This window comes from Gloeophyllum trabeum (genome assembly GCF_000344685.1).
Source record: "Gloeophyllum trabeum ATCC 11539 unplaced genomic scaffold GLOTRscaffold_00001, whole genome shotgun sequence".
NCBI lineage: Eukaryota > Fungi > Basidiomycota > Agaricomycetes > Gloeophyllales > Gloeophyllaceae > Gloeophyllum > Gloeophyllum trabeum.
In genome coordinates this window covers 3,658,111-3,683,504 of record NW_006920410.1, presented here as the reverse complement: position 1 = coordinate 3,683,504, position 25,394 = coordinate 3,658,111, and the positions used below count along the sequence as shown (strand labels likewise).

The 25,394-nt window shown below is 53.0% G+C and overlaps 7 protein-coding genes across 7 annotated transcripts; 5 read left to right on the top strand and 2 right to left on the bottom strand.

Moving 5' to 3' along the window:
• Window positions 1-86: 86 nt before the first annotated feature.
• On the top strand, window positions 87-2,765 carry GLOTRDRAFT_90440 (uncharacterized protein; the record flags this gene model as incomplete). The annotated part of the gene is made up of 11 exons (XM_007863235.1): window positions 87-431; window positions 488-568; window positions 631-720; window positions 774-1,002; window positions 1,059-1,173; window positions 1,552-1,664; window positions 1,815-1,976; window positions 2,030-2,246; window positions 2,300-2,449; window positions 2,506-2,659; window positions 2,715-2,765. The coding sequence occupies 11 exons, from the start codon at window positions 87-89 to the stop codon at window positions 2,763-2,765; spliced, it is 1,707 nt and encodes a 568-aa protein (XP_007861426.1).
• Window positions 2,766-4,483: 1,718 nt separating this feature from the next.
• On the top strand, window positions 4,484-4,743 carry GLOTRDRAFT_98052 (uncharacterized protein; the record flags this gene model as incomplete). The annotated part of the gene is made up of 2 exons (XM_007863234.1): window positions 4,484-4,568; window positions 4,631-4,743. Coding segments are annotated over exons 1-2 (181 nt in total), but the record flags the coding sequence as incomplete, so codon positions are not given.
• Window positions 4,744-7,107: 2,364 nt separating this feature from the next.
• GLOTRDRAFT_54048 (uncharacterized protein) lies at window positions 7,108-12,364 on the bottom strand. Its single transcript, XM_007862243.1, has 13 exons — window positions 12,163-12,364; window positions 12,011-12,104; window positions 10,324-11,963; window positions 9,972-10,269; window positions 9,483-9,921; window positions 9,228-9,426; window positions 8,949-9,172; window positions 8,869-8,883; window positions 8,602-8,809; window positions 8,211-8,552; window positions 7,876-8,154; window positions 7,669-7,821; window positions 7,108-7,617 (listed from the first exon to the last, which is right to left on the bottom strand). The coding sequence occupies exons 1-13, from the start codon at window positions 12,295-12,297 to the stop codon at window positions 7,225-7,227; spliced, it is 4,419 nt and encodes a 1,472-aa protein (XP_007860434.1). The 5' UTR covers window positions 12,298-12,364; the 3' UTR covers window positions 7,108-7,224.
• A 218-nt stretch (window positions 12,365-12,582) lies between these two features.
• Window positions 12,583-15,706, top strand: GLOTRDRAFT_113623 (SPOC domain-like protein; the record flags this gene model as incomplete). The annotated part of the gene is made up of 12 exons (XM_007863233.1): window positions 12,583-12,726; window positions 12,789-12,843; window positions 12,896-13,027; window positions 13,075-13,246; window positions 13,306-13,366; window positions 13,419-13,970; window positions 14,021-14,236; window positions 14,298-14,476; window positions 14,547-14,767; window positions 14,841-15,343; window positions 15,402-15,427; window positions 15,478-15,706. 12 exons carry the CDS (start codon window positions 12,583-12,585, stop codon window positions 15,704-15,706), a joined length of 2,490 nt encoding a protein of 829 aa, XP_007861424.1.
• On the bottom strand, window positions 14,741-18,201 carry GLOTRDRAFT_69499 (uncharacterized protein). Its single transcript, XM_007863232.1, has 10 exons — window positions 18,126-18,201; window positions 18,002-18,068; window positions 17,827-17,943; window positions 16,931-17,768; window positions 16,518-16,870; window positions 15,689-16,467; window positions 15,478-15,634; window positions 15,402-15,427; window positions 14,841-15,343; window positions 14,741-14,767 (listed from the first exon to the last, which is right to left on the bottom strand). The coding sequence occupies exons 1-6, from the start codon at window positions 18,154-18,156 to the stop codon at window positions 15,942-15,944; spliced, it is 1,932 nt and encodes a 643-aa protein (XP_007861423.1). The 5' UTR covers window positions 18,157-18,201; the 3' UTR covers window positions 14,741-14,767; window positions 14,841-15,343; window positions 15,402-15,427; window positions 15,478-15,634; window positions 15,689-15,941.
• A 109-nt stretch (window positions 18,202-18,310) lies between these two features.
• GLOTRDRAFT_109352 (anion-transporting ATPase) lies at window positions 18,311-20,121 on the top strand. Its single transcript, XM_007863231.1, has 9 exons — window positions 18,311-18,414; window positions 18,475-18,492; window positions 18,554-18,621; window positions 18,695-18,833; window positions 18,915-19,008; window positions 19,131-19,281; window positions 19,367-19,474; window positions 19,526-19,664; window positions 19,731-20,121. The coding sequence occupies exons 1-9, from the start codon at window positions 18,342-18,344 to the stop codon at window positions 19,922-19,924; spliced, it is 984 nt and encodes a 327-aa protein (XP_007861422.1). The 5' UTR covers window positions 18,311-18,341; the 3' UTR covers window positions 19,925-20,121.
• Window positions 20,122-21,719: 1,598 nt separating this feature from the next.
• On the top strand, window positions 21,720-24,378 carry GLOTRDRAFT_69493 (uncharacterized protein). The gene is made up of 5 exons (XM_007863230.1): window positions 21,720-22,260; window positions 22,344-22,405; window positions 22,462-22,548; window positions 22,654-23,871; window positions 23,931-24,378. The coding sequence occupies exons 1-5, from the start codon at window positions 21,852-21,854 to the stop codon at window positions 24,066-24,068; spliced, it is 1,914 nt and encodes a 637-aa protein (XP_007861421.1). The 5' UTR covers window positions 21,720-21,851; the 3' UTR covers window positions 24,069-24,378.
• The last annotated feature ends 1,016 nt before the right edge of the window (window positions 24,379-25,394 follow it).

Sequence of the window (25,394 nt, the reverse complement as noted above, 5' to 3'; positions counted from 1 at the left end):
CACAGACGCGCTGTCGCGTCTGCACCTGCTGAGCTTGAGGCTACGTGTCTGACTCTGTATCCTGTATCTTCTATTGCTCTGTTATTATGCCTGAGTATCGCGAGGTCAAGGCAATGGACAAGTTCATTGAAGAAGTCCTAAACACCAGGGCATTTTGGAAGTGTGATCTGACGGTGCAAAATATTTGGGCAGATGCAACGGATAAGGAACAATTGAAGTCGAGCAATGTGCGTGTGCAAGCTGGCCACGCTTACAAGCTGGACACATCCTGCAAGTGCATGAGGGGTCAGAAGGACAATCAAACACCTCTGTTCCCGCCGATGTGGAAGGGCAGAGGGGCAGCACCTATTTCATCCCTTCGCCTGGGGCCAGATTCTGTATCGAGCACTGGGCATACTGTGACTCTGGACTTCGGTCCCTTGGTACTCTCGGTACGTTTTCCTGAGTGATGTAGTAGTTTCTTTGTCTCTGGAACATCTTGGAGCAGATGGCACCACTAACGCATACATCCGTGCAATGCTATTCACGCTCGACCTGGGAGACTGCAGTCCTCCAAATACCCAAGAAGGTACAATTTGGTTTCACTTTTACCATGTACTCTTTCATTTACAAATTGAAAATGAACGCTAGGACCGCAAGTTTCTTGTGGCCATTGGCTTTGAGTTTAAGGACTTCGTCCTTGCTTTCCTGAGTGCAGACCTTATGTTTCAGGCAAGTTCTGTTCATGATAATATGCCTGAAGGAGAATCACTCACATCAAATTCTGTCCCTAGCCTATATGGCGGACTAAAAAGGATGCGCTGGCAGCACCACCACCTCCACCAGATATCTATGACGACTTCAATGGTTTTCTGGTCCTCATTGTAAAATATTATGAGCCCCGCATCGCCAGCAGGGGTGTTGGCCGGGGTTTGATGATAATTCAAATGCGGACAGGAGACTCCCCATGGCGTATATGTGGAATTGGAGTTTATAGTTTATCTGAGATATTTGATCGTGCTGGTAGGTTCTACTTTACGCCTTAGTCCTGCAGATGATAAATGCTGACCACCGCGCAGGTCTCTCACCATGGCTGACAGAGGGCGAAGTCATCCGATGTCCCTCACGCCTAGCACGGCTCTGCGCTGCATTCTACTCATTTGCGTATGCAGTGCGCCATGGCAACATGCTACTGTGAGTTGTTCACTTTCTCTTAAGAAGCGCTTTAGAAATGTGCGGGTAGGCAGGTACCTGATTTCGGTCTCGAAAGTGCAGCAAACAACGCATTTTCGAGTACCGCTGGGTCAGGGGTGCAAACAGGACCATGCCTGCATACGTACCCATACGTGCACGTTGCACTTATTCATGCATCGGTACACCCGCGGGTGCCACAACACGTACCCATATCGAACCTGCAACCAAACACGTCAACAGGTCAGGTACGATTACACGGGTACCCGCGGGTTACGGATACAGCCAAACATGACGGGTACTCTGCCCATACCAGTGCAGTGATCTGCCAAGGACTGTGTTTCGAATTTCGCTGTCTGAGCTTGCTAACTACTGGAATAGAAAACTCTTGAGACCATGCATGGACAAGGACACATTGACGATCGCACCCACCGTCAACCAGCGACTGAAATATAAGGATATGCTCACTGTTTGGGCTAAGGCTTTCAAACAATGTACGCCACGTCAGGCCCACTCCGTGGATAGGTATAATGTTAGTTGCCTCGTTCTTCCATCGCAGAGCCTATATGTTACTGATCAGCTCAAATATCAGAATGTGATTGATAACTACGCCAAAAAGTTGAGACCTTGGTCGCGCGATACAGCTAAACTCTATGATTTCTTTGAGCCGAATGCTGTCCGCCCGGCATTAACCCTTGATAGGTGCAACCTTGGTGCCCTGATCTTCGGTGAGAAGGAGTGGGCTCGTCTAGGTAGTGCTAAGTCACTGGTTGTGGACCCTCTGACTGTGATGTTCCGTCGACGTGGTGAGTAGTAAATCCTCAATCCAGTTGCAGGTCCTCAGAATCATCTTCGTTAGGCTTACTATCCAAACGTACATTCCTAACCCCTTATGATGCCACGTCTGATGTTGGATACTCTACTCTTTTCTGGGAGCCTGGGCCCTTGGAGGCAGGCTCAAAGAAACCCTCAGGCTACAAGCGACGTCCCATCCATGCTTTTCACCTACGGAAAGATGTTTGGACAGTTGCACACCCTTTCCCAGACAACTCAGTGGTAATGTCTGGGAAGAAACCGTGCGTACCAGTATTACGGTTGGAGTATTTACTGACTGACGGTATCATGATAGATCATCTGTCATCTATTATGAATTCACTGGTTCTGAGAAGAAGGCAAAGCTGTTTCTCAACATCGTGAAGAAGGATACAGGCGCAGTGGCTGTCGGACCCTTGGAATACTGTGGCAATGCTGTCCCTGTGCGAATCAATGGCAGGACCCAGTACGTCTGCTGATATTATTCCATCACCATCCTATTTACTGATTGCATTCTTCAAGGATTGCTGTGGCAGCAATGGATCCGAACCTCTCCATGGCCATCCGAATTCGTGAGATTTGCAAGCAACTCCGGAAGAAATATAAGCTGGAGCATGATTGGGTTCGCCGGAAGGAAGCTATGCCACAAGAAGTGAAGGATGCTACAGATGAAGAGGTACGTGTGGTGCTTTCAGCATCAGGCACACCTGCCCCCCCTGCGCGTATCCAAGACTTGCGCAAGGAGGATTCGCTTCGTCCAACCAGTATCCGTCGGCGCCTGAGCGCTGATAGACACCTTGTGCAAGCTAATGCCGACCTCCTGGAGTCCAGTAATATAACAGAACGGGTAACCCGCCGCACGCGCCGAACACAAAGTCAACCGTAGTTGGTTAGGCATTCAGCGCAGTCCCTTTAATTTTAGTAGTGCAATTTGAATCGGTTATTTGTCATGTCATTTGGCTAGTATAGATTGAACAATTAATATGTTACATATTTGCATCAGATGATGGCTGCGCCCGCGCGAGCTCCACCGCGACAAATGCGATGCGCTGCAGGTGCTTGCTGCTGTCCTCCTTCATGAACCCGAGTTTGGAGCTCGTGCTGCAAAGTCTCGCCGAGGAGCAGCGAGACGCTGCCCGCTGTGCTGCCTGGAACGGCACCATCTCAATCTGCAGCTCATCCTTATACGCATGCATCACGCATAGTGGTCGACGTCGCCAGGCTTCTTGGATGAGCATATCCACCTGGCACTGGCGCGGGCGCACGGTCAGCTTGCGGTGCGCGTCCTGGAAGGTGACGATCTTGCGCCACCAGAGCCTACGTGGTTGAACGCAAGAGGAAGCAGACTTACAACGATGGCCTCTTTGACCTTGTCTGGCTGGTAAACATCCTCAACTAGGGACCTGTTAGTAATAGAGATAATCTATAATCTCGAGGACAATATTCTCACCAGTAAGAATAGCAAGGGCTTTGGCTTCGTCATCTGTCGCGGAGAGCTAACCGAGCACCTGGTGCAATCGAAAGCTTCTTGATATCTTCATGGGAGACATCGAGCGTGATAGGAATAGGGAAGAGCGATTCGTCGGCGATGCGGAGGGAGTCGACAACTCGACAACTCTATTTGTGAAGGTAGATGTCAGAGCAGTGCCAATTAGAAGCTATAGGAGAGACAGATGATTTGTAGTCTTTTTCATTCATGAAACCTTCCAGAGGGCTGAAGCCCCCATTAGTTGACGGGTCCTTGCCCACCGGAAAGACATGGGCCAAGAAGGGCACACAGTTGGTGTCACAGATGTCACATTGTCACATGGCTGGAAGGTTGTCACTTCTTGCACCAGAAATTGGAGTTGTGTGATATTTCTCTATCTCAGTGTCAGGATATAGCCAAATCAAGACGTCCTGCACTGTTGTTTAAGCTTAAACGGCTATCCGACAGCCACCATGAGGGTGCATTGTGGTGTGACACTTCGTGACTGCTGTGACAGTTGTAACTACCAAAGTCACAGGACCTGATTCAGACACGTGTTGAAGTGTTGAATAAGCGTGCAGATTGCACCGGCATTCCGCACGAGTGATTAATACCCAACCCATGGGATGGGATTGCGTGGCCGGAATAAGTGTTTTGAAATACATTACTGGCTTGCTCTAGTAACCTACACAATCAGATTGCACAAGCACTTACCATGGTCAGTCTGAACATGCATTACGACTATTTACTGATTAGTACCATACAATGGACGGCTGCTGGTTACACTCCTCCCATAGTTGTGCAGCATCTCTCCAGACCTCCTTGAGATCCTGCTGAATGTTATCAAGTCTCTGGCTGAGTCTCATGCAAGCCTCCTGCTTCTCCGACGGCAGAAAAGCGCCTTGCTCCATACCCATGGCCATCCAACCAAGACATTCATGAGCGATAGAAAATGTACGCCCCAGCTCGGGCCTGAGCAGGTCATCCAGTCCAACATGGGTGACATCCTGCAGCAGCCGCAAGTATGCCTGGCGCTGATTCACGACACCATGGACGAACGGGTCATGGGTCAGGCTGGTGCCACTTGCACCTGGTCTGGTGTCCTGAGCAGGATCCTGCCAGTGTACAATTTATTCAGTACGAGCAACACGTTCAGGTTGAGATATCAAAAGCAGACCTTAAATGCCAGAAGATCCAGCAGATGCGACTCAATTTTGCAGCCACATTTCATGTATCCTTCAGGCGGATCTTGACCCCTTTCAAGTCGTATAGAGCCACACTGTTCATCCGTCTTTGCGAGGACCTTCACGGACTGATGCTTGTAGCAGCGAGTGCGAACAAACTGAAGGAGGTGTTGAAAACCACGTTGTAGATCATCTGTTCTATAATCTCTGTTGGTGGCAAACTTTGCGCGCTCGGAGTCGGTGACCTTCTTCACTGCTTCTTTACCCTTTGACTTTGCACCTTGTCGGCCACCATAGCTTGGGTCTGAGATGTGTTCGTCTTCTGAGTGGGACTCTGTAGAAGCTCTCCTTGACTTCTTCCTACGCTGTGGCGATGGAGAGATTGAACGGCCTACATTTTCAAGAGTGAAGCACATCTCAGAGCCTAAGGACACCAAATCACTCACCACGAGAATGAGCACGATGCTTTTGATGTTTTGAAGCCTCTATGTCCACAAATATAAGATCTTCGAACCCCACTGGACTGGTGTGTGAACGTACCTGGAATGGTTGATCGAGCTTCCTTCAGCTCAGAGTGGATGCGCGAGGTCTCCAAAGTCAGCTGGTTGCACTGTAGCACGGCTTCGTTGATCCTCTGTACTACCAGCTCACGCTTTCGCTGGTGCAGAGCCTGGTGCTGAGCGAGGATCTCACGGAGGCGTGCATCTTGATCCATGCGGAGCTTCGTCACCCCTTTGAGCCGTGTGTTATGCTCTTCAACCTCCTTTTCTACTGCCTTTAGCTCCTTCTTGGCGATGCGCCAAATCCCCTGTTGCTCTGGAGTCCCATGGCGGCTGCGCTTGGCCTCAGCCTTCCGTATCTGAGCCTGCACCAGCTGAGCCTGAAGCCCTCGTAGCGTCGCCGCCACCTGTTCCTCTGTTTGAGTGTGGGCTGCAGAGCACTCACGTGCCTCCCTGATGGAATCTTCGAGACGCTGAAGCTCGGCAGATATTGCCATCTTCTCCTCCTTCAATGCCGAGATGACACCCTTAATCTTCTGCCTCTCAGACTCCTTCGCCTCGTACTGAGACTGCAGCCTTTCAACAGTTGTTACACGGCCTTGTTGCGACTCTGGTGGGGCACTTGAGCGTGGAGAGGTGACTACGTTTGGCTGGTAGTCTGAAGCTTGGTCATTGTCAGGACCACTATCCATGCCAGACTCGTCAGATGAGCTGTCGGATGAAGAGGTGGTGGAGGTGGAGCTAGAGTCCTCCGAGTCTTGTTTGCCGCTCTGGAGATGAGAAGGATCTGGAGCGGCTTGATTATCGGGGACTGGGCTGGACATTGCGCTCGTAGTCCCAACCTTGGCTGGGGAGCTTGAATAGTCTATCCCAGGACATCATTTAAGCTGTATTCATGGGAGCAACTGGAAGATTGAGGTGAAGAACTTACCGATCAAGGACTTCCAGTTGGACTGCGTATCTGAAGGTGTTGTACGATTGTGCAGAATAGGTGGGGGGGTTCCTTGTCCTATATGTCAATGCCATTGGCCGCTTGTGGAGTGTATGTATATATGGATACGCGTACCTGGTGCTCGTGGATTGCCACCTGTCAGCGCTGGAGTTGGACCCCGCAATGCTGGATCTATGAGACTATCCCAGTCAACATCCTCCTCATCGTGGCGAGGGCTGGCTACAGGGGAAGGAATGGGAGATGCTGGAAGACTTGTTAATACAGATGATGCCCGGCTGCCTGTTGCAGAGTGAAGGAACTCAGGGATGGTCTCCGCTGATGCGACAGGAGGTGAGCATGCAGAGGATGGACGGCAAGAAATTTCCAATCACCAGAATATCCCAGAGCTTCAATCCTGCACCTGATAGATGATATTTCCTTGTCATATTTGGCGAGGTTGGCTGACAGCCCACAATTCAGTACCTCATGTTGTCTCACATTGAACAAGGCATAAAATTAGTGTTGTACCTTTTCCAGTACACTTCACCTTGCGGCTGCCACTATCTATTCTCCCCTGAAGAGCCACCCGTCTCGCTGTGACGTTTGCAAGGTCTTCGTACAGTTTGAGCACGTCCTGCTTGTTCAGAGCCATCGGGTCCACGGTCTGCGCGACGGCCTCATTGTCGTTAGATATCCCTTCCATGCTGACAGATCGCGGATTACAGGGAAGCTAGCAAGACGAAGTGAGCAAACGGTGGGCGCGTGCGGCTGACCGTCTCAGGAGTGCAACAAAAAGGAAGAGCAACACTGTTGTTGCCCGTTCGTCCATCGTCGTACCACCACGTGGGTGCCCAGCGATCGACCGAGGGGGCTGGCAGGTGCGATTTGAACGACGTTCAATTCGCAACCGCCATCCCCTCGAGTGGAACGCGCGCGTCCAGGAGCTCATACCGTGCAGATTGCACGACCGCGATTGGACGCCTCCGCGTTCCTTACGTAATCTGATCCTGACCCTCAGCTACTGACCCCGGCACCGGTCCTCGTGCAATCCGAACGGTTCGGGCGCATCCGCGCGTAAAACTACAACACTATGTACAGGAGGGTTGATAGATAAACCGCAATAAAGAAGGTAAAGAATCAAGACGACCAGGGGATCCATCACTCCTCGTCGCTGGGAGTGAGATACTCCTCATCGCTGACGATTTGTCTCCGTCCCTTACTTTTGCTTCTGGGGGGAGGACGCTCGTCCTCCTCCATGGGAGTCAGAGCAGTATCATCCGTTCCCCCTGTGGCAGCAGCGGCAGCGGGAGCTCCTGGCAAACCGGAGCCAGCAAGGACACGATCGAACGTGGCATCGAACACTTTCTCCATCTCCTCCGCGTCGATGTACACCCAGGACCCTTCTTGGTTGTAGGTCCGGGCATTGCTGAACATGAGTTTCCAGTCGTTCCGGAATTGCTGGACATCCTTGTAGTAGTTCGACGTGCTACGCTTGCGTATATGGGACAGAGCAATAGGCTGCCCAATAAGCTGGTAGTAATCCGGATAATCCTGGGATGAAAAGTGAGCTTGGTCCACACTAGAGATAGGCCCACTACTCACTCGTTTGTCTGGAAGCTCCCTGAACAGTTCGCACCGTTTTCGGCCGGTCTCATCCGTGCATGCCAGAACGGCCTTGTAGCATTCCATGAACGCCTTCTTCATGCGGTCGCGTACAGCAGCAGGAATGTCGGCAGCCTTTGTCTTGCGACGTTTCTATACATCCAGAGTCAGAGACAGTACGACTTGACGACTGATGAGACAACTTACAGCATCGCGATCCTCTTCCTCTTCGTCGTTGATGGACGGCGTTACGGACATAGACTTCATGCCACGTTTCCGTTTACCATTGGTAGGGGTGTCAAAGTCAAGCTCAGCCATTTTCGATTTGCCTTTCCTCCCCTTCCTCCCGCGAGAGTCGGTATCAGAAACCGGCGTCGCAACTCCCGATACCTCGGCGTCTCGCAATAGCTTGTTAGTAGCCCGGCGATCCTTCTTGTCACGATTCCGTTCAGCGATTTCCTCTATATCCTCCCCATCCTCTAGGGCCTGAATTTGCGATGCCTCAGTGGTCGATCCAACAAACGTCTGATTGATAGACTCACCATCACCCACTGTTCGTCGCTCAATCCATCGTTATAGTTGACAACATTCCTGCGACGATGACCTCTGCCCTCAAGTCCAAGCTCGTCCTCCTTGGCTTCGAATGGCTCGTCGGTCTGGTAGCATTCAGGCAGCTCTTCAAGCTGCATCAAAGGTGGTGGTGGTTTCCCACGGTTACCAGCGGCCCTCCAAGCCTGCTCCCTCGCGCGCTCCCTCTCTATATCCATCTGTTTGAATATAATGACTTCCTCATCACTACGCGCAATAATCTCGTTGATTTCGTCGTCGTTCATGGTACCAGCTTCCTCGTTCTCTTCCTCCTGGTCAGCTTCAAGGATGAGACGCTAAACGAGGTCAGGTTATGAGGTGTGTAGTCTATAAAAGGGCATTTACCAAGAACTCTTCTTGCTCTTCCTGAGTGGACTTGTTATCAAAGCGACCGGCTTGGATAACCTTGTCGTCAATGTCAAGCTTGTACCGAGCGCGAGCATACATATGCTCCTCGACACTCTTCTCAGTGATAAAACGCAGGATGCGAACGGTCTTCGTTTGACCGATACGATGCGCACGATCTTGAGCTTGGAGATCAGCATGAGGATTCCTAGGTGAAGCATGACTCAGTCAGAGCCTTCCCGGTATAGAAACCAGTATGTTACGCACCAATCCGTGTCGAAGCTGAGATTCGTGTGAGATAGAAAGAGTCAGGAAAACAGAACGGCAGTCGGAAATGGAAAACATACATGATGACAGTGTCTGCCGTCTGCAAGTTCAAACCGAGACCACCAGCCCTTGTAGACAGGATGAAGACTTTATATTCGGAGTTTGGTTCATTGAAGAGGGCGACATGGCCAGCACGCTCTTCGGTCTTCGTACCACCGTCCAGTCGCAGATATTTCCATCCCATCATCTTCATGAAATCTTCCATAATGTCCATGACCTTAGTCATCTGGAAGAATATCAGAACCTGCGAACCTACGCGTCAGAACCAGCACTTGTGAACAACGGGCATGGCTACTCACTCTATGGTCGGTGGCAAAGAACTTGGGCAAGATACGAGAGAGCAGCTCGATTTTTCCAGAAGTACGAATGAGCTTCTCGTCGATGAGGCCGCTCGGATTGATCCTATCCTCGACACTCTCAAAGAGATACGGATGCTGACAGATCTTTCGCAGCTGCATAAGCTCATTACTAAGGCCCTTTACACCGCCTGATCTGTTGCTATGTAAGGGCACTAAGAGTCAGCAGGAGAAGACGAGAGATCACTGATCACATACCCTTTGCTCTCCTTCCCGTCTGCGATCATCTTGTACTTCTTCATTTGCTTGTACAATTGCGCCTGTAGAGCACTCATCCTGACCTTCATCACCTTCTCCACCTTGTCCGGCAGCTCAGACTCCACGTCCTTCTTCAAACGCCTCAGTAAGAAGGGCCGCAGCACCTTGTGCAGACGACGAATGATGAGCAGCGCCTCCTCTTCGTTAAGCTCGATCTTATCACCAGTGCCTGAATTGGCAAAGGGCGTGTTGAACCACTCATCGAAGGATTTGACGGAGTTAAAGATCTTTGGTAGAACGAAGTTAAGAAGGGCCCAGAGTTCAGGAAGGTTATTCTGCAGGGGTGTGCCGGTCAAGATGAGGCGGTACCGGGAGTGGTAGTACTGCGTTAGAGTCTGAGCGAGTTTGCTCTGTGTGTTCTTCATACGATGACCCTCATCTACCAAACTTGTAAGAACCAAGCCAAGACTCGCGTAGTGAGTCACTTACCGATGATCATGTGTACCCACTTGATCTTCGAAAGGACGGGGCGATCCTTGATAATATACTCGTAGGTAGTTAACAACACTTGGAAATTATTGCCCCGAAGCTCGGACTGCAGGGCTTTACGCTGGGTAGGGCTGCCCTTATATGCAATCATCTTAACGCTAGGAGCCCACTTAGCGAATTCTCCGCTCCAGTTGGTCATGGTCGACAGTGGCACGATGACGAGGAAAGGGCCCCTCTCCTTCTTACATTCGATGAGGAATGTAATGAGCGATATAGTTTGGATGGTCTTTCCCAGACCCTACGACAATATCATTTCAGCAGCCGGGCAAGGGATAGGTCAGATGATACGCACCATCTCATCTGCGAGGATCCCGTTCAAACGATTGTTGTACAGACTGACCATCCACTGCAGCCCTTTGATCTGGTAGTCCTTGAGGGTGCCGCCAACAAGAATACTGGGCTGCTTAGTGATCTTCTCCTTAATCCTGTGCGCCACGGCATAGTAGTCCAGCTTCTTGTCACGATTAGGGTCGACAGGCTCGTCTTCCAGGGTATTCTTCGCTCCGAAAGTCGCCTCGCCAACTGGCCCTTCCTCGACCTCGAAGGGCAACGCAAGTGTATTCTTGTGCACATCGTCATTCTGCTGCTCCAGCACTGCCTGGGCCAGGGAGTCGAGGTAAGCATCCGTCTGCTTGAGCAAGTGCGTGATACGGGTATCCTTCGCAGTATCGATCAGCTTCATGTACGCTTCCTCATCGTCAGCCTTGAGGGCCTTGAGGCGCTCCTTGGAGATCCTCTCCACTCTCTTCTGCTCTTCCTTCTCCGTATGAGCATGGAATGACAAAACGGCCTTACCAAGCCTGACGATTCTGTCCTGGGCAGCTCTGTTGACCGCCAGCACCTCCTTGCCATGGGTACAAATAACGCCAAGCTGCTCGACATGTTTCTGCTTCGCCCGCCGCTCTCTCTCAACCCTTTGCTTTCGCTCCAATTGCTCTGTCATTCGAGCATCCCGGATGGTTGGTTTCCTTGACCGGCGGAAGTCCGTACGATTGAGGGGAAGCAGGGAGCCATGCGTCAAGCGCTCGGCGACCATAGCTCGTAACGCGCGCTGCTTATCGACGACCCGAAGAGACTTGAGCTCAATCATTGCCCGCAACTTCCCGTGGGCATTGGGACTTGGATGCACGAGACTCTGCAAGTCCTCAATCTTCAGCTCTTCCTGCTTCTCGTTTGCATCCTCAAGAACGCCGTCCATGCCACCGTCGCCCATGGTAGCGGGCAAGGCCTCGAGCTCACGCACCCTTTGTGCCATGCGGGCCTCGATATAGCGATTCCGCTCTGCGACAATCTGATGAGGATCAAGGCCAGACGGCATGATGGACGGTATGAGGAGTCGCTGGAGGCGGGTCGCGAACAAGGCAGGATTCTCGGTGATCTGCTTGAGGTGGGTGAAAGGATGAACAAAAGCATTATACGGGTATATCCCAGAGTCGACATTGTCCTCCAGGAACGGCCCTTTCGGATAGTCAGCGGCGTTGGGCAATGGTTCCTGCTCCTCGGTCTTGATGGCGTCAGGGATCGGGGAGTCGGTAGCGCCGCCGTCGACAGCCTTCTGGACTTTCACAGCGTTGTCTATTACTCTAGCGTTGACGTCGCTGCCCTGGAGAAGCTTCTCTAGCTCGGGTATGTTTTGATACGGGGAATGAAGTGCTTTCTGGACGACGTCGGGAACGGGCATACCACGCTGCAGCATCTTGAAGGCATAGATCTGGACCCGGAGCGCATTGATCTGGTCAGGCGTGAAAGAGACAGGAGTAGTGGAAGCGGTAGGATAAGGCTGCGCGGGTACTGATCCAGTGGTAAGAGGATTGCCATTGGGGACGGGTGTCCCATTGGACATTGATGTGGATGGCGTAGGAGCATGGCCATTAACAACTGGCTGAGGTGCAGACTGGTGGTGATCCTGGGGCTGAGGTCGGTTTTGGGCGACTGTACCAAGCTAAGTCAGGAAGATGAAAGCAAAAGACATCACGTACATTGTTGTTGGAACATCGCAATGGCCCTCATTATCTTTGCCAGTTCTTCGCTGTTCTCCGGAGTCGCCCCGTTCTGTCTGAGCATTTGCGCCCTCTGCAGGCGTTATGGCTCTTCAGTATCTCCATCCGCTAACCGAAAGCAGCACACTTACATGCCAGAGCTGCTGCATACGGTCCTTTGCCTGCTTTGCATTATAGAGCTCCTGCTGCTGCTGAGGTGTCAGGTTGTGGGCGCCATTCTGGCCCATATTGGGGACGGACATCGACGCGGGCATAGGAGCGGCCATCGCGCCAGTCACGTTAACGAGTCGCGAGTCGCGTCTGTGTCCGCTTGTCAATTACCGCGCGTAGAGTGAGAGACGGTTCACAGCAGAATCGCCCCAAACCTGTGCCCACAGTGCTGACTAAGCAGCCAAGAGGCGGGTCACGTGCCGCCTTAATCGAGCGCGTCCGAGCGGGACCTCAACGCGACTCAGTCTCTGGCGCCCACCATGCCCGCCGAGCGAGCAGGGGTAAGTGTTTGAAGTCTGCACTTGGTGCTGTGCTTATTCTTGCTGCAGTATACAGTGACCATGTTTCTCGTGGACGTCTCTGCGTCCATGGGGAAACTGAGGACGGTGGATCTACCAGACGCTCCGAACGGCGAGCCACAGACGGCAGAAATGACCAACCTTGAGTGGGCGCTACAGTTTGTAAAACTAAAGATACAGGAAATGGTATGCATTTTGCTATCATTGTTAGAACTTCTCCCTACAGCCTTTGTAACACGACCTCTAAGATCTACCACGGAAGGAAGACCGAACAGTGCGGTGTCATCCTATTCGGGGCTGAAGGTTTGTGTCTAACAGGTCGGCATAATCTGCCGACTGAAGGCGACTCGTGCAGAAACCAAGAACATAATTCACGACAAAAGCGGTGGCTATGAACATGTCATGAACTATATCGACATTACTATGCCTAATGCAGGCACTCTTGCCAAGTTATCCGAACTTGAGCCCTCAGAAGAAGTCGGAGACCGTAGGTTTCACGACCTCATTGACGAACGAAAGCCAACTTTGTCTTAGCAATCGACGCTCTTGTCGTGGGCATCGAGACCCAGAGGACCTATCTAGCCAACAAGAAGACCTGGACGAAAAAAATAGTCCTGCTGACGGATGGCGCAAATCCCATCGAAGTCGAAGACTGGGAGGCAATTGTCGAGAAGATGAATACTTTGGATATAAGCTTGACTATTGTGTGAGTGACATCCCTGCCACGACTGCGCATCTCTGGAACCACTGTCCGGTCCTTTGCAGTGGCGTAGACTTTGATGACGATGAGTTACCCTTCCACGAGGGAAACAAATCGACCATCAAGGTGAGTCTGTTTCACTTGCAGTGTAGGCGGACTCACCGAAGACCTTCTACAGCGAGCAAACGAGGCTTTCTTCCACAATTTCGTTTCTCGGCTGGAGAATGGCATAGTGGGGACATGTGCTTTAGCTCTACGCGAAATCTCCCGTCCAGACGTGAAAATCGTCAAGTCTACCCTGATGGGATCCATCCTTCGTCTGGGTGACGTGGATGCGCGATCCGAGGAAGCCATTGAGGTGCTTGTCAAGTATAGTAAGTGCACTGCAGTGACTCGTCCCAAGGGATTCAAGAAATTCGGGAAGCGAAAAACGTTCCCGGACGGCACAGAAGTGGACTCTGATAAGGCCCTATGGGTTGAGCTGAAGCAGCAGACACAGTACGTCCTGGATGAGGGGGACGAAGATAGCGACATCGATATGAAAGATGAGGAGCAAGCCGAGGAGGGAGATAAGAAAAGCAAGAATGGCAATGTCAAGCCGCTGACAAAGGAAGAGCTGCAGCGAGGCTTCAAGTACGGCTCGACATACGTGCTTTGTCCTGATGGATCGTTCCCCAAGCTTGAAACGCGGAAAGGCATTGATATCGCTGGATTCTTCAAGTCCAAGAATGTATGTTTCAAATTTATTCGGTATTTTAGTGGCCACTGACCGCCCTTCAGTTCCGCAGGGACCATGCTATGGGAGAGGTGTACTACGTATGGGCCGACCCTACTTCACCGCAGCAACAAGTAGCCTTTTCGTCAATCGTGCAAGCTATGTTCGAGCAAGGTGTAATGGCCATCAGCAGATGGGTAAGTAGGGACGGTGCCGATCCGAAGATGGGAGTGCTCTCGCCGAGCGTGTTTGAGAGTGTCGACTGTCTACTGTGGGTGCAAGTGCGTCACCAAGCTATGTTCCTCTTGTGAACAGAGACTCACCGTTGGTACTGTGCGGTAGATGCCATTCGCAGATGATGTCCGGAAGTACACATTCGCATCTCTGGAGAATCTGGTAAACAAGAATGGCGAGCGGATCCTGAAACATCCGTATCTTCCCACCAACGAGCAACTTGATGCTATGGATAATTTCGTCGATGCTATGGACCTCATGGATGCAGGGGAGAAGGACGAAGAAGGGTCAGTGGCAACTTCGCGATGTAAAGCATGTTTGCCGAGAGTTTTTGTATTGACATGCTGAATGCTCTAGAAATCGCGGTCCATGGTTTGACGTCCGGTTTTCCTACAACCCCGCAGTTCATAGGGTCAAGCAAGCCCTATTCCACAGCGCTATTGTCTCGGACCTGACTACGAATCCTCTACCTCCTCCACATCCTGAGCTCCTGAAATACTTCGATCCTCCTAAGCGTGTCTTGAAACGCGCGAGACCAACTATTGAGGAGTGCAAGAATCTCTTCAATGTTAAGGAAGGCAAGTCCATTCATGGGACCAGTGCCTCTTACAATGTATTCTTGGGGCAGCGACCGCTAACCCTGTTTCATAGTGCCTAAAAGAGTCTTCAAGCAGCGCAAGGACGGGCATGTCCGTGCAGCCGATGAAGACCAGGATATGTTACTGCTGGAGAAGATCCCACGTCGCACGCAATCGATTGCCTCCCAATCGCAACTGCAAGCATCCGGCTCTTCTCAGTTGATTCCAGCTAAGACAGCTCCAGAAGTTGCCGCTGAATCGGAAACAGAGGATGAAGACGAAGAGATGTTGCTCGACGGAAAGAAGACGCCCAATAAACCACAGAAAAATCATAACATACCCACCCCCGCTCCTGAGTCACCCGAACATGACATGGGCAGGGACGAAGGCAGGATTGTTGGGAGGACTCGTCCATTAGAGGATTTCAGGAAGAACCTCGTTAAGGGAGACCTGGTGTCGAAAGCCGTCGGGGACCTGGCATACGTGATTAAGGACATCGTGCTCAAGCCATTCGCGTCAAGGAGAACGGAGGAGCTGTTACAGTGCATGCAGGAGCTCAGGGAAGTATGCTTGAAGGTATGTACCTTGCTGATGTCACCAGAACCGTGTCTCATCCCGGAGGCTTGCTTCACAGGAGGACGAGATAGACGTGTGGAACGAGTGTGTATTCGAGATTTTGGCATTTTTGACAACGATAAATCTATTTCCAGCTTTATCCAGGAGCTCAAAGACGCCTGCCTGGAATATCCCGGCAATCCAGAGTTTTGGGACGCAGTTAGGAAGCTCGGTCGAGGCATCAGTCTCATCAGTAAACCTGAAGCTAAAGAAGTCAAAGGGAAGTCTGCCTTCTCTGAAGCACTGGCTATACAGGCGAGTTTACTTTCTCCGCTTGTTAACTTCGGGGCTGACAAGGAGTATCCCCAGTTTATTGAATCGTGAGGGCGGGAATGACGTTCATTGTCGGATCTCTCGTGTAATATATGACATCTACCTATTCTTATTAGTTTATTCATCTCATGTAATTTGAAGTCTCCTGTGGGGCTCGAAGGTAGATTTGAAGTGGTTTAATCCATGTCTTCGAAACGGGAGACTGAAAACAGGCTCCACTGATATCCTTCCAGGATGATAAACGTTTTCGATCTTTGAACTTGAGGAACACCATGTCTACGACTATTTACGACCGACCCCACCAGCCACCTAGCAAACTACTCAATCCACCTCTACTAGGAGCTGCTTGCGGTTCTGGAGTGGCCGCACGCTCGATTTCCTCCACCTTTGCCCTGGCAGGAGCCTTCTTCTCAGGAACGGCAGAAGGCACAGCCTTCGCAGCGGGTGCGGCAGGCTGTTTCCCCGCCCGTGCCTGCAGTCTGTCCATATCGAGCTGCACATAATTCAGCGCGATGTCAAAGAACAGTGGCTTCTTGTATGTCTTGCTGCTGTCGGGATCGATCTGGCCCCCGTTGAACGCGAACCACGCCTTCTTGAACTTCAGGCCGTCCGAGGCCAGTTCAGTGTCGAGCTTGTTGACTGCCTCAGCTGAGAGGGGGGAGAAGTCCGGGGAGCCGGAGGAGATGGGGTCTGACCCGGCGGTGGACATGAGCGAGCGTGCCTCGCGGAGGTGGATTTGGGCATGCCGGATGAGCGCAAGAGACTCGGCGTATTTCTTCACAGCTGCATAAGAGCGCGACAGGAAGAGACACCTCGAAGGATTTGAGTTATCAGCAGATGACCCGTAAATTTGGTAGCTTACCTTCTGGCTTTAGTAAATAGAATACGTGCTTCGACAGCAGTGGCCAGGTCGGGACTCTCGTCCACAATACTCAATGTTCTCATCTGCTCCAAGCTCTGCAGCACGGTATCCAGCACTTTAACTACGGCCGGATACAGCCGAGCATCGACCTGTTCGTTCTTTGACTTCGAGGATGCAGGAACTGTCTTCCGCTGCGCGCCATGTTGAGGGTGATTTTGAGAAGACAATAGCGCAGAGATGAGCAACAAATCACGCTGAATACGGCGGGAGAGCAGTTGGTAGACGATATAAGCATGTACGAAGTGGATATCGCGGGTCCCAGCAACAGCGGCGGAAGTACCAGTGCCGCTTAACTGCACAACATTCATTTGCATTAGCGTTCCCAAACAAGGGCCTGTAAGTCCAAGACATACCTGTTGCGCTTCGACAAGCTTCCTTGCCACTTCCTCAGCGTCACTCAGGGCAAGGAGGATCACATCATACGCCGCGACGCCCCTCCTCGACCTTCCCCCCTTCCCTACTTTCCTACGCTTCCCCTTTTCGGCCTTCTCCCTCTTTACGGGCTGAGTATTCTCTGATTGGCTCTCGCGCAACTTCGCTTCGGCCTCCTGCACTCTGAGCAGGACGTCCACCAGCTCAGGGCTTCGTATCGGGACTGGCTCGCCTTCCCAGACAATCTCGCGCAGCTGTCTCCGCGCCTGGCCTTTCCCTGCCACTTCTGCCTCGCTCTCCAGCTGTGCGACGAGACTCTCACAATCCTCTACGAGCTCCGCGCGGTGCTTCGGGCCCAGCTCCATGACGATCGCGTCGACGTCGTAAGACCCCGACCGCCCCATCTCGTGCGCACAATACCTAATCTCCGGACTAATCTCGTCCGCAAATACCGTTGCGAGTGCCTGGTCGCGGCTCGTCGCCGCCCGGCTGGCCAGCTCGTCCAACAGGTTCCGTGCGACACTCAGCTGGACAAGCGCGTCCTCAAACTCGTCCCGATGCCTCAGGAAGCGGCCGTTCAGGATGAGGGTGTAGACGGACGCCTCGAGCAGAGCGGAGGCGGACAGACGCTGGGCAGAGTGGAGAGTCTGACAGTGGGAGAGGAGCTCGGTGGACCAGTGCACCGCGCGCCGGAAGCGGCCTGTTGCACTGTGTCGAAGAGTTGCAGCGTGCGCGCTGTTCTCGGGCTTGCTTGAGTCCGCCAGGAGTTCTTGTGAGTAGGCCCATGCGCGCTCGGCTTCGAAGAGAAGGAGCTGCAGGCTGGGGGAAGCATATTAGCGAGGTTGTGCCGGAGGGGGATGAGACGAAAAACACGTACTGTCCGTCTTTGATGTTATCCAGAGTTAGAGGGGGTAGTTTCTTGAATTCGCGGCCCTTGCCATGGGTCATCTTGAGGGAGGAGCGGAGACGATGCGTCCTGTTCGCGCAGTGTTTCCTACGTAGACAAGGGTTGATATTCAAGCATTTGGCAAGACGATGAATTCGGCACTCACCTGTATCTTTGGAAATCATTATACCTGAGTCCGTACGCACTGCGCTGCTCATTCGCGAGCTGCAAAGCTAGGGTCACCAAAGTCAGAAGTCATCCGTACCGCTTCTTCCATGAATACCCTTCACCTCTGAACGATACCACTAGCTTGTCCGACATACCAGAAAGTCCCAAGCGTATACGCGATTGAGATGGAAGATGCTGGTAAGTACCGCCGGCTAGCTGAAGGAACGCGGACACGATATCAAGCTTCACGCGATCGTATATAGACGCGCAGCCCTCCTGGCATTATCACCCTCGGTTCCCTTCAACTCAGACTATACGACGGGCTCGGATACATCGGAATGGACTCGGAAACGCTAGAACCGACGCTGCAGAACGTGCTCGACCAGAAGACGTTGAAGTGGATATTTTGCGGCACGTCGCCTCGTCTCGCTCGTCCTACTTGGAATAATATAAGCTGAAGCAGTGTTTCAGGAGGGAAGGGCGGTGTAGGTGCGCTCGCACTCATTCATAGCGAAGGCCTGCAATGTGCTGAAACGTAAGTGCCTTGCAGGCAAGACGACCACCTCGTGTTCGCTTGCGATCCAGCTAGCGCAATGTCGGGAATCCGTACTTCTCATTGTAAGTATCCCTTCACCCTCGTCCAGTGCCCTTGTTCTCATCTTTCTTGATAATTGATGCGTCCCGTATGTAGTCAACGGACCCAGCACACAATCTCTCCGACGCATTCGGCCAAAAGTTCTCCAAGGACGCGACTAAAGTGAATGGCTTTGATAACTTGTATGCAATGGAGATCGACCCGTCCAGCGCGATCCAGGAGATGGTGGAGCAATGTACGTCCTACTAATTCACGACTTATCCGCCTGCACCATTCCCGCATGGGTTATGCTAATTGGGATGGAATGCGAACTCAGCGGACAATAACGGGATGATGGGAAGTATGATGCAGGACCTCGCTTTTGCCATACCGGGTGTGGACGAGGCGATGAGTTTTGCGGAAATCATGAAGTGCGTGTTGTGCTGTTCTTGTTGCCTCCCCTTTCCGCCCAACTCCACCGCATGTCCTCCTTATCTCACATAAGGGAACACAACGACGTGAACTGAACGAAATGGAATGCGACTCATTACAGGCATGTGAAGTCAATGGAATACTCCGTCATAGTATTCGACACCGCGCCGACGGGACACACCCTTCGCTTCCTCTCCTTCCCCACCGTGCTCGAGAAGGCACTCGGCAAGCTGAGCACGCTCAGCGGGCGGATAGGGCCCATGCTTAATCAGGTACGTGTGCATCCTCCCAATTATCAACCAGTGGTTTTGCATACACGGGGAACTTACGTCAGTGTGTGGTTCGTTGGGTAAATAGATGTCAAGTCTGATGGGAGGTGGGGCGAACTCGACGGAGGACATGTTCTCGAAGCTCGAGAGTATGCGCGCGGTGATCACGGAGGTGAACACCCAGTTCAAGGACCCGGTACGCCCTCTTGTCTTCGTCTTCCGCAGCTTCAGACTGACACGGACGCAGGAAAAAACTACGTTCGTATGCGTGTGCATATCCGAATTCCTCTCGCTGTACGAGACGGAGCGGCTCGTACAGGAGCTCACCGCATATGAGATCGACACACATAATATTGTCGTGAACCAGCTTCTGTTCCCTAAGAAGAGTGCGCGCCCCCCTTTCTTCCCCTCCCCTCCTTTTCCTACTAAAACCTCCTGATATCTACACGCAGGCTCCAACTGCGAGCACTGTCGCGTGCGGCACAAGATGCAGCAAAAGTACCTCAACGAGGCACACGAGCTGTACGACGAGTTCTTCCATATCGTGCAGCTGCCGCTGCTCACGGAGGAGGTGCGCGGTCCGGAGAAGCTAAAGGAGTTCAGTAAGATGCTTGTGGAGCCATACCAACCGGATCTGGACGATTAGCTATAGGATCTGCGGTATTACTAGTAGTAGGAGCCCTACTTAGGGAGGTGTGCATTTGCTACTGTAGTGCTTTTGTTTTTTTGGCGGTCCGTATGGATACTGGGGGTTAGCTAGTACCTCGCACCTCCTCTTAGTTCTCTAGATCGTCGACGCGCGGGAAGGGTATACTGCTACCAATAGGTCCAAAAAGAAGAGCTGGTTCTACGAAACGGCACCAAACTGCGTGCCCAAAATCCAAGCTCCCCACGTACAGTGTGTGTTCAGTACTTTAAGGGAACCCACTTGTTTATGTGACATCTCTTTCAAAAGTCCTGCTGGAGTATATACTATTGAATTTACACCTTTGTACTGTTCGACGACTGTTCACATATCCTTTCCCTGTTGCAGTAAGGAGGGCGTCAACCCTAGAGTAGGGTTTCCCTGTTGGCGTGAGAAATCTATTCTAAGTACTTGGATGCACACTCCGTTTCTGCCACAATCACCATTGGATTATTTTGAACCCCCCGTCCAATACATAGCAACGCCATAGCGATGTCATGTACATAGCAATGTTTCAACAGCTCTAGCTAATGTTCGCACACCCTGAACATAGGAGCAAACCTATCGGAATCGTCTCTTATATGGTATACCCGTTGAGAACGTTGGGCAATCTTTGGAACGATGCTTAGGATATGCAGTTGAAGGGCCTGAGAATATGTAGTCTGTTGAGAACGTTGACAGGTCAACAGGGGTCGCAAAACTCCCTTCTCCCATTCAGATTGAGCAGTTCGGAAAGGGCGGGACGAGCTAACAAGATCCGATGGGTAAGGGGGGGAGGAGAAAATAGCTGAGGATCACATTGTTCGGTTGCTGGAAATTCGGACTTGTCAGAGTCCACCCAGCACTGGGATGCAACGGAGAAACCCCCGAGGAGAAAGGGATGATGCTAAGGTGCCAAGCAGCGTTCAAAGTCGATCGGGAGACGATGAGAGATCACGGTCGGGTTCGAACTCAGCGACCTAGAGGTGGCTGTGTCAGTATCAATGATTCATATGGAGAGCCGTCCTGAGCCGTCCTGAAGCCTTCGAAGGTCAGTTGAGTTTGACCTCGAGGTTCTGATGCGAGAACTGCGAAGGCGGTGACTAAGGAGGTGCTAACGAGCCGTCGCTGCATGGGGCAAGGCGGCGCGCGGTGCAGACCGGGAACAAGGGCGCTTTCATTTGACAGAACTGTAACATCATGTTCAGCGATATATGTTTTCCGGAGCGCTCAGGACGAGCGGAACAACGAGGACTATGAAACGACGTCATGAATGACACGGATACGATGTTCAGAGAAGGAAGATGCTCAGACATGCACCGCTCGGCCTGGAGTTGTTGAAGGCACAGGCTGCACTCGGATCCGTGCCTATCTATAGCGTCGGCCGTTCGTACCATCCCCCGAGGTCCACCGACTCGATTCGGCGCTCTCGTGATCTGGTCGCTGGTAAAACAAACGAATTTGTCAGCGAATGTGCAGCCAAAAAGTTGGGGAAGACGAGTTTCGAATTGAGCGATTAATCGCAATCAACGATCAGAGGAGTGAGTCAGTCCAGCAGTCGTCGGTAGCGCGTCGGAGAGGGTCCTCGGCAGGAACGCGCAAGCATCAGGCAACGAGCAGACTCCCTTAGCGCTCGTCGCAGACGGTGCAGGGCGGAGACTGTGCGAGCGCCGAAGACCGCGGGACCTCCCAGAAAGGAAGGCGTGGACCGTGCGGCCGACAGCACCAAACTGGCGATCAGGCCGACGTCCTGCTCCGCGCTGTTTGTTTCACACCACATCCTGCTCGACGCTCCCGCCGCCGTCGTCGCCGTCGTCGACGAGTCAGCATACTTGGTCTACCCGCTTTTTTAGTCACCGCATTAACCTGCCTTGGCCGCTGCTTAACAATCTATCCCCACTCGTCACCGATGGAGGCGTTCAACGGCGTCCCCTCGCTCTGGGATCTCTCCCAGCAGCCCGTTTCCTTCTCGCAGCTTCCAGACGACGACTTTCTCGCCCTTCTTCAAAAGCAGTTTGTTTCCAACGACTCCCCCACCGCTAATTCCCTTTTCTCGCTCTCGCCAGGCGTCAACGGCCTCGACGGTGTCGATCCGCAGAGCCTGACAAGATATAATGGTAATAACGGCAGTGGCAGCCCTAGCAGCTCCGACGAGAGTTCCCCCTCGCCACCCAGCGTACATACAGACACTAGCTCGCGTAGGCAGTCTGCCGCTTACTCCGGTTCTCAGGTCGAGAGCGCCCATGGAGAGCTGAAGCGCAAAGCCAGCGGCGAGGACGTCGAAGATGGCCCCAGCCGTAAGACAGCGCACCCCAATGGTCTGTTTCTTGCTCTCGTGTCCTCTGATTGGTGTTCACCGTAATAACATATCATTTCTCGGGCTTCTGGTTTGTCGCATCAGACACCGCTGGCGCCAAAAAGGGTACGTCGTCAAGAAGAAAATCGACGGGCAATCCACACCAGGTGCGCGGTGTCGTCTACGAATGTTTGCTGTCTATGCCGACCTGGTTGCGGTGTAGGACGAGTCGCGGCTATTAAAGCGCAAAGAGCAGAACCGTGCTGCTCAGCGGGCGTTCAGGGAGCGCAAGGAGAAACATGTTCGAGACGTAAGTGTTTATCGCGGATCGCATTTGCTTCGGAGATTCCTATCTTTGCCACCCGCCTTCTCCCATTGCGAGTGCATGAACTAATTGCCAAGTCTACCCGTTCAGCTCGAAGACAAGGTAGCGGCTCTCGAAGCCAAGAACGCCGTCACCCAGTCCGAAAACGAGAACCTCCGCGATCTCCTCCAGCGCCTCCAATCCGAGAACATGCAGCTCAAACAAGCAGCTTTCACCTTCAACATGCCTTCTACCTCCACCGCCTCGCCCTCCTCCGCCGCCGGGCCCTCCTCGCCGCCTTTCACCGCCAAGCCGAACACACAGCCGCTGTACGCCGCGCTGCGCGACTACACCTTCAACTTTTCCTCCCCGCCATCCGCCACGGTCCCGCACGCGGCGCCCGTGCTCGTGCCGGAGACGATCGACTTTAACGCGCTCACAACGTTCGACGCCGCCGCGCTGAGCGAGCAGCCGGACGTGCACATGGACATGGGCTACGATGGCGGCGGCGGGCGGAGTCCGTACAGGACGATCGCGAGCAATCCTTTGTTTATGAGCTTCGCGGAGCCTGCGCCGGAGTATGAGCAGCCCCAGCAGCAGCAGGGACAACAATCGTATCCGACGTTTGCGAGCCCGGCCAGCACGGGCCCCGGTAGCGGGAGCACGGGCCAGACGTTCGAATTTAATCAGTTCCTGCCCTGGCCGGGATCGATACCGAGCCCGTCGTATGCCAGCGGGGCTGCGAACAGCCATAGTTCGAACGGGAACAGTAATGGCCAACAGCAGCAGCAGCAGCAACAACAACAACAACAACAACAACACAACGGGAATAATGGCGATTCGACGATGCAGAGCTTCGACGACCTGTTTGGCGGCAACTTCTTGACGTCGACGGGTACGGTCGACTTTAATGCGCTTGTAGCGCGCTCGCCGGGGGACACGATGAGCCCCGTGTCGCACCATGCCAGTGGGTCGCCGTCCTCGCTGTCCTCTGGGACGGAGCAGACGCCGTCCTCGTCATCGTCGTCGTCGTCCTCGCCGCTCACGCCGACGCTCAGCTGTTCCAATATCGGGGGACCGAAGGAGTGTCCGAAGACGAAGGCGGAGCTGGGCAAGTGCATCGAGGCGCAGGGCGCGAGCCCCTTCGTGACTGGCAATGGGGGCACGCCTGTACAGCCGTTCCCCGTGCTGCGGAAGGCGCAGGGCGGGGACGGTGGCGAGGAGATGGTGGTATGTAAGGGGAGTAATATCCCGCGGACGGAGGCGAGCGAGCGGAACGTCGAGGTGCTGGCTGCGTGGCGGAGTATCACGAGCGATCCGAAGTTCAAGGTGCGTGGGGTTCTTTTGATTTAGTTCTCGCGGTCGCTGACGAGGGGTTGTTCAAGCAGGACATTGATATCAATGAGCTCTGCTCAGAGTTTACGAAGAAGGCCAAGTGTGATGGGACAAAGGTTGTCCTTGAGCCGGCGGGCGTGCAATGTATATTGGATAGGCTGCAGGCGAAGAAGCAGGGGGTGCAGCATTGAGTTACTTTTGCTCGTGCGTTTCTCTGATTCCCTGTATTTTATCCCTCACCCCTGCATTGTCTGTCACTGCTCCACGGGACACTACATCACGCACGCATGTACATGTCTTCGTATCCCATTCAGTCACTTCATTTATGTCATGTATCGATGTTTCTGTCTCTCGCTGTCGCTTGGTTTCGCTATTTAAATAAATAGGCTCGGTCTCGGGTATTCGTCGCGCACGTACTGGTGTTCTACTCTACCTCTACATGTCTGGTTTCGTTATGCTCGGTTGGCATCGGTTGGCAATGAAATGGATGTATTATAGCAGATTACTCCGTGTCAGGGACTCGCGATCGGGAAGATGAACCTGCGAGGCGACACATCAGATCCCCATGGGGGTGATTTCTCCTCGACTTTTTTCACGACGATATGAAGCTGCGCCCTGAGATGTTACTGTCGCTGCATGTGAGGAGATCCTTGGTGCAGAAGGAAATGAAATGGTGATTGTGGCGACCTAGACGCTGCTTGTTTCTATTTGTTTGTGGCATCCACTGGACCATCGCTCCACATCGACGCTGGGAGTGCGTGCTGCTATCTATGCTCGGTTGCGTCTCGTCTCTCATGTCGATTTCTCTTGCGTCTGCTACCCTGTACATATGGACTTCCTGATCTGCATGGGGCAAGGTCCATGTCGAAGCTGCGCTCGGTTCCCAAGATGTTTAGTCCAAGTTTAGTCTCCAGGTGGTCGGATTCTGGCCTTATTCGACTACTTCAGATACCGGTCTCCTTTTCTAAGCCTTGCATCGCTTTGACCTCATTTCCGCCGTGCTGCGTACGGGTTGTGGACTGCGAAGGGGGCAATGCAAGGGTGCTTGTGGCTAGATATAGGCGCTTACACAGCCAGACCACGTGGTCCCCGGCGGCAAGACGCGAGGCCCGAGAGTCTCCTTTTGACCTCATCGCCATACCCGCATCCCTCCATTTTTCCCTTTGTCACTGTCCGCCACGATGCTCTCGAATCCTTCTCCGCTAAAGTCCTCCGACTTCTTCACATCACGGACGAGGCCTCCAAACACCCTTTCCTCATCGTCCTCGTCGTCCTCGACGACGTCGACCCGCGTGGTCGTCAGACCCATCCAGGTCCCGCGCTCGCAGCCCACGCCCGCCACCGCGCAGCCGCACGCGTCGTCGTCGCGATCGGCGGCGCCGAGCGAGAGCAGGAAGCGTGGGGAGCCCGCCTCGGCGCGTCCTGCACCCAAGAACACGAAGAAGCAACGCGTCTCGCCGCCGCTCAGGAAGAGCGCAGCGTCCTCGGGCAAATCCGCCACTCCCGCCTCGCGCTCG